Source organism: Haliotis rubra, unplaced genomic scaffold, assembly GCF_003918875.1.
Source record: "Haliotis rubra isolate DU_JTF1 unplaced genomic scaffold, ASM391887v1 Scf122, whole genome shotgun sequence".
Classification (NCBI taxonomy): Eukaryota; Metazoa; Mollusca; class Gastropoda; order Lepetellida; family Haliotidae; genus Haliotis; species Haliotis rubra.
Genome location: NW_025765137.1, coordinates 584,795 through 594,875, shown reverse-complemented (window position 1 = coordinate 594,875; position 10,081 = coordinate 584,795). Strand labels below are relative to the sequence as shown.

Sequence of the window (10,081 nt, the reverse complement as noted above, 5' to 3'; positions counted from 1 at the left end):
TGGCAACATCAGCAGTAAAACATGTTTATATCCCTCCAATCTTCACCCCGTTCAATCTCCAACGTATACCCTACTTCCGGTGTTGTTGTCATGGTTCTATTGTTTAAGGTGTAGGTGTATTGCATTAAACAGGCAACGTAAACAACAGGGCTCGCAGATTGATATCATGCTTCAGCTTTAGCACACAAGACAGAAACAACCAGATAGTTTATAAGTACTTTTAGCAGATTACATTCAGTACTTTTACACTTAAAAGTGGTGAGTGGTGGGCCCCGGGTTTGTCGCTGCGTCCTGTATAACGCATATTCCAATCAAATGACATATATATATATATATATTCACACATTCAAAGTATTTCTGACTACACGGCGTATCTAGGAAGATGCATATTTCTAACTTTTCTCTCACCAAAGAAGGTAATATCACAAGGCAGAGCAGTTTTGGAGGTAGCTTTGAATGCACAGAAACTGATATCCGCCACGAAGTCACATCCAACGATCTGCTACATACACCATTTACACATACAATTGTTGATATGAAAGCCGATTGATTTTCCTGATTGTCTGATCCTGTGGTGTGTTCCAATTGGCGCTTTCCGTCAGAACTCGACGCTTTCCGTAAATGTTGACGAGGCAAAATGACGTTTTCGAAAAATCGTTTTTGCAACTTGTCAGCAGCTGCACTCAGGTCATTTACAAAACCTTGTCACATACATAGCTACATGAATCACGCAGGTATTTACACTGAAGGTCTCCCTTCTCATGTTTCGCATACATATTTCCTGTTTAGTTGTGTTTCTCTGCAAGGCCCCGTCTCATGTAAAACTTCATCATGCTGAACAAGGCAACCCACGCCTTCTCCAGCTCAGGGCTCCAGCGGTCATCCAGGTTGGATCTCAGTGCATATATAAACTGCTCGCCCATCATCTGAAATATACGATGCCAACTTGAGAAACGCTAAAGAGCAATATACAAGGATATTAAAAAACATAGTTTTTGCCTTATAAAAAACACTCAAAAGTAAGAATATATTGCCATTGATAACATGTACAATTGAAATGTGATGACTGCTTCCTCCTGTCTAATACTGCTGCTGCTATTACTATTGCTACTCCGACTACTACTACTTCTGCTACTACTACTACTACTACTACTGCTACTTCTGCTACTACTACTACTACCACTACTTCTGCTACTACTACTACTACTGCTACTACGACGACTACTACTACTACTGCTGCTGCTACTGCAACTACTACTACTACTACTACTTCTGGTACTACTACTGCTGCTGCTGCTACTACTACTACTACGACTACTGCTACTACGACGACTACTACTACTACTGCTGCTGCTGCTTCTGCAATAACTACTACGACTGCTCCTCTTGCTATTTCTGCTACTACTACAACTGCTATTACAACTACTTCTACCACTACTACCATCGCCATTGGGGACACGGGTGGCTCAGTCGTCAACTCTGCTATGTCTCTTATGATAGTCGGTTCGAATCCTGGTTTGTTCTGATTAAGTTTCTATGTTTACTAGCACAATACCCGTGCTCGTGGCTTCACCTAAGTGGGAAACGTATGACAAGGCATCACTGCTTTCCTACTAAGTTCATCAAACAGGTGATTAAACTGGAATACTGTTGTGAATACACAATGCCATTAAGAAAACTGTCAAATGTAACACATGTTATATTTGGGATTACACTTTCAGTAAAGTACAAATTCTAGTACTTTTGTTGGGTCTTATCCTGAATTTGAACCAACACTCTAAGAGTCAGGCACCTAATCGCCAGGGGCCGTGGGGTAGCCTAGTGGTTGAAGCGTTCGCTCGTCACCCCGAAGACTCGGGTTCGATTCCCCACATGGGTACAATGTGTGAAACCCATTTCTGGTGTCCCCCACCGTGTTATTGCTGGAATATTGCTAAAACGGCGTAAAACCATACTCACTCACTCACACTCACCTAGCACAGAATATTGTTTGAAGCAGCGTTAAACCTAACTCACCCACTCACTCATACTATTCAAGATCCAACTACTACGACCACCACCACCACCACCACTACTACTACTACTGCTACTACCGCTACTGCTTGTAGCATAGGTTTGTCTCATTTGAATTTGTGTATATGGAATTTCATTTCTTACCATGGTTTTGAAATATATAAAAAAATAACCTAGAAACCAAGAAATATAACAGAAAACATAACGTCATGTCACACAGCACACCACTCCGTCCTGAAGGTTCAGTTATCACGAAAACAACACATTGGAAATCTGATTCTTTTTCGAGAAGTGATCACTGATGCATAAAAACAATTGTGTTTTTATCTTTTTACAGCAAAGCCCATGATTTATGAGCCACAGTGATGTCCATTAATGTAACTAACTGTAACTGGTGATGGGTGTATGCGTTATCGACTGGTATGTGCATCTGTTACCAACACGGCATAAAAGCGTCACTGTGTCCGCAAACCACCTACCAGCTCAGATTGTTATTTAACACCGACCTCTGACACGAGTTTATGGATTGGAACAGCCTCTTGAATGTTTCACTAAATGTTTCGAATCACGTAACAATGCGACGTATAACCACATTATCAAACTGTTCGTACCCAAATCATACGACCCGACCGTTAGGTGTAATGTATATACAAACATGTGGACACTAATGTACGTGGAACAAGGTAAATACACTCATCAATAATCAATAAAATTGTATTCTCTTGGGGAATGAGTACAGGTATTCGTAATAGAACTTTGTAAGAGATCAAATCGGATAGCACTGTGTATTCGTACTCTTCATATCAGCGACAGCCAACAGCGGATTCCAATCATTTGGTTTTAATAGTGTGTTGAGTAAGAAAATTGAATAAATGTAATCTATTCCTATCGAGCAATTCAGTACCAAGCCCACATAAGCACGCAAGATATAATGGTATGGACTAACGCTTAGTCAGTGTAATATAGAATATTGATATAAAAGGGAGTTCCAGTGAGTTGGGTGAGGTGAGGTGAAATTGGGTTTAACGTCGTGCTTGAGAATATTTCGCTCATATGACGACGTGCATGCGTGTGTATGTGTATGTGCGGCTGCTTGTACTAGCCCAGACTTAAACTGGATTTATAGTGCTAGCCCACTGAGATACCATGCAGCAGTGAAGCATCAATACCCCACTTAGACACATTATACTGACTCCGAGCCGACCAGTCCTTGATGTACCCATTAATGCCGAGCGCCAGGCATTGACCAACAAGTACCATATTTTAACGGTCTTTTGGTCCAGTGAGTTGGGAGATTCTGAACCTGAATTATAGGAATTTAGACTTGCTTCATTTAAAGCATCTGTATCACAGAAAGGGCTGGGTTTGTTCGTTGTTTAACGTCGCACCCAGCAATATTCCAGCTATATGGTGGTGGTCTGTAAATAACCGAGTCTGGACCAGACAATTCAGTGATCAACGCATTATGATACGATGACATGCGTCAATCAAGATCCCGTTAGTTGCCTCTCACAACAAGCATGGGTTGCTGAAGACCAACCCAGATCTTCACTTGTCAGAGAGGGCTTGGCTTTACAGACATTTCTGTTACTGAGAGACAGACTAGTATAATGGCCATGGCAAGAATAGCCAGTGCACTATTCTCTAACTGGGCTTTAATGCTTTAAACATTTTCTGATATCTGCCCCATGCCAGTGAATAGATGACTGCTTGTAGTCTATGGTAATATTCGTATACAATCTTTATCTGGCAAGATTAGGTGACGTAACATCAAAACACAGAAAGTAGCTTAATCTATCTGAACCTCAGAGTCTCATTAAACTATTTAACGTTTAGGTTGACTCTCAAACCTGAAGCCATATCCATTTCATTGTTACTTTCCAAAACTCCACATAAATCCATAATAGCAACTTTTTGTCATCTGTTTCTTTAAGCAAAGGAATCGTGAGTTTCTGCTCGGATTGGCGAAATCAAAGCAAGGGAAAGTTCAACTCAAGCTTCTTGGGTATCGATGATCTGATATTGAAGTACGGTCCAGCACGTTCTTTCTGCGAAGAGTTCAGTTTGTGTCATGCAACTCTTGTTCGAAATTTCTTTTCATCACAGCTACAGGATTTGGGGGTAAATTTGCAGAATGTTTTTATGATGTCCTGAGCTGATGAAGTGCCCAATTAGCCTGACTGTGTCATGATCAGCAGTAATTATGAAACTATTGTATTTGTGAAACACTCACGTCAATGTACTCGGCCTTGACATTGTAGTTTATATGTCTACGGCCAAGTTCACTCATAAGTCCCTCGATCTTGGAAGGACTGTCAATCCTGTTGAGGCACTTGTCAACTGTCATCATAACACGTAGAGCATGCGCGCGCAAGATGGCGCTCTGTTCCATGTCCGTCGTGGAGAGACCTCGGAATGGAAGGAAGGCATCTTGCACATCTGGGTGTGTCTCGAATAGCCTGGAAAAAACAGAAACGTCACTGAGTCATTTTAGTCAAACACACACATGCAGCTGCAAAATCAACAGGGCAGGACATGCATACCCTGTTCGCGAACACCTGGTGTCATCACTTATCAACTCATATTATAAGTGATCTATCCAAATAATAGTCACAGCTAATATTTGCACTTTAAGCCTATGAATTGAGTGAGTGAATTTAGTTTTACGCCGCTTTGGGCAATATTCCAGGGTCTTAGGCGTGACATGCGAACGCTTTAACCACTCGGCTACCCCGCCGCTCCTACGTCGATGGAAATCTGTTTCAGTGGATAATCATATTTATACATACACACACATATATCCCTTTTTAGAGACGAAAGATACCAAATATAACTGGCCTAGATCTTCTAGCATTGATGCGCAAAATATAGTCCTGGCGAATGGTCACGTGACTGTTCCTGTTAGGGTGATTACTGAAAGGTGAAAAAGATTACGAATCCTCCTCTAAATGATGTTCGTTAAATACCCAGCATCCATCACAGTTGTTTCAGTTACGATAGAACATGCAGGCAAATATCGTTCAGAAGACATTTGGTATTCATTGGTATTGATTACTGTCGTCCTTCTCTGGAAATTATAGCATTCATGGGATTTCCATGAAAGACATTCATGGGATTGTTTAAATGTAATAGTTCATACCAATATAATGTCAAACCTGCCCATTGCCATGATTTATTCCGTATTTCTAAATATTGAGTGGTATTTGTTTAATGTTGAATACTATCATAACCAGAATACAACCTATCCAATTTTCTTCCTGAAAGGTTTGACGTTAAGCAAATAGAATCAGCAAAACGAAAAATTGCTTTGCAACATATAATTCTCACAAATAAAATTCGTAACATATAGCTTTTGTTGCTATGTGTATGATAAATTTATTGATGGGTATAAAGAGTCAAAGTCAGAGTCGTTTTACCACCGAAACAAATTTCTTTGGGGTGAAAAGAAAGGTTTCTCTGAGGTCTCGATGAAAATAAGCATTATGAATACGTGAATCTTCGACCTGTGGAAATCCAGGAATAAATATGTCTTCAGCAAGCCATGTTTCCCGTAAGATACGACAAACTGGATCGAGTGGTCAGACTCGCTGATTTGGTTGACACATGTCATCGTATCCTGAATTGCGTAGATCGATGCTCATGATGCCAATTTCTGGATTGTCTGGTCCAGACTCGATTATTTACAGACCGTCTTCATGGTAACTTGGACTATAATAAGCACCACTGACATAAAATGTAATTTCCAAGTTGGTTCAATCACAGAGGATTATTTTCTCAAACAGCGTGGCCAGCGAAGATTCGGGTTAGAATTGGTCTTCCGTAACCCATGCTTGTCGTAAGAGGCGACTACGGGGATCAGACTTGGTTGACACATATCGTCGTATCACAATGGCGTAGATCGATGAGTGTGATGCTGATCACTGGATTGTCTGGTCCACACTCGATTATTTACAGACTACCGCCATATGTCTGGAATATTGCTGAGTGCGGATTTAAACAACAAACCAACCAACTCAAACCAGCGTACTTACATGAACCACAAGAACAAGCGTTAACTCGGAAACGGTACCTCAAATCAAACCCAGTGACCTGAGGCCTTATTCTCGAAACGTTCGTAGCCCTAAGAATTCTTAACTTTTGTCGTAGCCAATGTGTTAAGAATGGGCTTAAGAAGTTCGTAGGGCTACGAACGTTAACGTTTCAAGAATAGCTTGCCTGGTTCTGAGTAAGAGGCGCATTACACCCCACGAGTCGCAAGGTCCAATGCTGTCGGAACTGGAGCTCATATTGGTGATTGGGTGGATTTAATGGTTCTTGAGTATTTACAGTTTTGGATGATCCATATTAGTGATTAGAATGGCCGTATTGGTGACTGGTTGAATAAAATCGTTCTTGAGTGTTTATAGTTTTGGATGGGCCATATTGGTGACTAGATGATTTAAATTGTCATATTCTGGATTAGATGGGGAATATTGAGGATTGGATGGATTAAATGGTTCTTGAGTATGGGTAGTTTTTTAATGGACCACCACTGGAAGACTACCGTCAGCATTCATAATAATCTGAAAACTAAACTCAAGAACGGTACGTGATCATCGTAACTCTTGACCATGAATCGGTGCTTTCGCTATCAATCCCTAATTTTTCGAATTACAAATTGAAAAGACTCAATAAGGCATTAGTTTTATGCTTGTTGCCTTTTCAAACATATATACCGAACACTTCGATGTGTGTTTAAATAAATACAGAACACAAAGATGATACTATTGGTAGCCTATCGCGACGAATACCTGTATATAACGTAAACGTTAACGTTTTGTAAAAGGCGTGTCCTTCTTACTCTCACCATCCGGAGATGGTTTCAGGTAGTTTGAATTTGAAATCCTACTTTCCTGTTACTGTTGATTACTCCACAACTTTACTTCACTCCTCGTGGCAGAGTTGGTAACGTCATAACTGTGCTGGAGAGGCTGGTTGTTTGATACCGTGGGCAGGAAATGCTTACCCTTTTGACGAACAGGGCGGCGGGGTAGCCTAGTGGTTAAAACGTTCGCTCGTCACACCGACGACCCGGGTTCGATTACCCACATGGGTGCAATGTGTGAAGTCCATTTCTGGTGTGCCCCGCCGTGATATTGCTGGAATAATACTAAAACTAAGGCATAAAACTAAACCTCACTCACTCACTCATTTGGTGAACACGTGGTGTCATCACCGATTTTCGGTGCTCCATTCATAGCTTTCACACCAAACGGAATCTATTGCTGCGGGTTGTCATAACGGTATTCTAAAGTTTTATATTTATTTTGACACTGTTGGGACATGTGGAACACACTTCACATACTGAATCCATATTTTAATCAATTCATGGTCGCCGTCGCGTTGAACGAAGACTGCAGCAGGTGGACTACCCAACCTCTCCACTAACAACAGTCAATACTCGACACATCTGTCATGTCGAGACCTCAGAAAAGGTTACAGTTGTCAAGGAAATCACAACTGAAAATTAATCACTGACGCTTTTAAACAATTTTGTTTCCCACTAGGTCGTGTATTCCTTTGATTGAATGTCGGCTTTGATCGTGATCACATTTTATGTTTGAAGAGAAAAACATTCTTCCTTTTTCAGAGTAATCGTTTACTCATTTTGATACGCGCTCTGCAATAGGGTTCACTTCAAAGGTTGCTTCATCTCACCAAAGTCGAAGAGAGCAGATTTTTAGAAAATAGGTAATTTAAAAAAAATATTACACATTAATATGTTTTTTAATCCTTCAATCTTGTCAGCTATCTAAAACTCGAAAGAAACGAAAAAGGTTCTACTCAGACGACTAAGGGAATTGCCTTACTAGATCACATACACTTACTGGCAATTGCGCTATTCCACTTACATCAAGAAATATACAAAAACAAAAATGCTGAAGGTTGATGAAGAAAGAATACAAATAACAAAACTAACCCTTTCTCAGCGCTCAGGCATTTTTTTACAACACCAGTTTAGCTGATTACATATTAATCAGTGTATGAAATAAGGCCCGTCCGACCGCCCGAGACGGGCTAGATTTCTGCGGGACGGTCTAATTTTACAGCTAGGCAGCCCGATTGATGGGTAATGTTTTTTCAGAAAACGTGTCCATTGGCACTGTCTATTTAGTATTTAAGAAGGACTGGTTAAATCTCTTCTGGGCTGGTAAGTTTTTGAAGTTACCAGCCCAGATGTCTGGCATGGTTTTTGGCTTATTTCATACACTGTATTAAGGGATATGTTTAAATATAACTAATAGTTTAACGCCTCACTCTAAAATAGAAATCTTTATTACACCGCCCGAACCCGAAAATGCTTGACATCACGTGCATACATGAGCTGGAAGAAAAAGTGTTCCTTTAAGTCGCTTTTGACAGTTCAGTATGCCAATTTTGTTGCTTGAGTGTCGGGCGTGGTATAGTGAATACTCGATATAACATCAGCCTGTAAATAATCGGGTCTTAATCAGGAAAAAACGTGGTTAACAGTATGATCAACGGAAGCACCAGGACGTTCGAAGGTATACAATCAACCTCTAACCCGCCCGCCCTCTTTCAACATACTGTTTTCACATGTGTGAAGTTTATTTCTAGAATATTGCTTAAGGCGGCGAAAAAACATCCTCACTCAGTCGCTCACTCAACAGAACACTAGGTACTAGGTACCTATTCAGACTGGGGTTAACCTACGGTGAATCGGAGAACTGAATGAAAAAGGAATTGTAACATCTTTTCAATGTTAATTTTGTCAATAAAAGTCCGCAATTACAGACAGTTGTCTTCCTCATCAGAGTGAGTGAGTTTAGTTTTACGCCACACTCAGCAATATTCCAGCTATATGGCGGCGGTCTGTAAATAATCGAGTCTGGACCAGATAATCCAGTGATCAACAACATGAGCATCGATCTGCGCACTTTGGAACCGATGACATGTGTCAACCAAGTCAGCGAGCCTGACCACCCGATCCCGTTAGTCGCCTGTTACGATAAGCATGGGTTACTGAAGATCAATATTCTAACTCGGACCTTCACGGGCTCCTCATCAGACACAAAGGCGTGCCAAAAACTGAAACAGGAACCTGAAAACGATACGTTCGCAAAAATAATGACAGTGCCAATGTTAGCACGTCATTGACATCACCAACATGTTGTCTCAGTCTCAATTGAGAGAAAAGACAAGTCTCTGGTGTCATAGCAACTAAACTATGTTTGTTTGTTGTTTCACGCAGTACTCAGCAATTGTCCATGTATATGATGGTGGTCTATAAACAATCGAGTCTACACCAGACATTCTAGTGGTTGACGTCATGAGCAGCGATCAATGCAACCTGTACCATGACATATCAAACCAGTTAGCGAGCCTGAACACCCCATCTCGTTGGTTGCCCCATACACTCACCAAAGGAAGTGACCGTGTTTGAGTTGTTTGATTGTGGCTGTTTGTTGTTTAACGCCGCACTCAACAATATTCCAGTCACACTGCGTCAATCTGTAAATAATCGAGTCTGGACCAGACAAGCAAGTGATCAACATCATGGGCATCGAACTACGCAATTGGGATACGATGACATGGGTCAGTCATGTTAGTGAGTCTGACCACCCGATCCCGCAAGTCGCCTCTTATACCCGCCAAAGGAAGTAACCGTGTGAGAGTTGGTTGTCCGAATTCAGGCTAAGGTACTATGGATGACCACCGAGACTCTCTTTCCGAAAGATGAAGTTAAAGGAAGACCGTGGGTTAAACGATATCATTGGTTTTGAAGATTTATTGCCTCTCCTTCGGGAACCATTGTGTCTGTACAATCTAGGAACAAGTCTATACAATGTGTCGTAAACCTAAGTATCATTCTGAGACAAAAATCAGTTTCCCTAGCCCCTCTGGACGTCCTCTAAAGTGAGGCTGCAAAGACTCCTCATACTGCTTCCAGTTGAGATTACTTTTTATGAATGCTGTCAAAGCGTATACCAAAGATAGGCCAATAGAATAGATAAACTCGTTCCATGCCTTTCAGAGTGGGTTAAGTTAGTGCGGGATACTGGCATCA

General features: G+C 41.1%; 1 protein-coding gene across 1 annotated transcript in view; it reads right to left on the bottom strand.

Moving 5' to 3' along the window:
* Positions 1 to 534: 534 nt before the first annotated feature.
* LOC124265868 (neuroglobin-like) overlaps positions 535 to 10,081 on the bottom strand; it is a 35,990-nt gene continuing 26,443 nt past the window's right edge. The window contains exons 2-3 of the mRNA XM_046700720.1: positions 4,247 to 4,472; positions 535 to 926 (exon numbers count right to left, since the gene is read on the bottom strand). Of these exons, the coding sequence (XP_046556676.1) occupies positions 786 to 926; positions 4,247 to 4,472 (367 nt within the window). The 3' untranslated portion in view covers positions 535 to 785. The remainder of the gene's footprint in view (positions 927 to 4,246; positions 4,473 to 10,081) is intronic.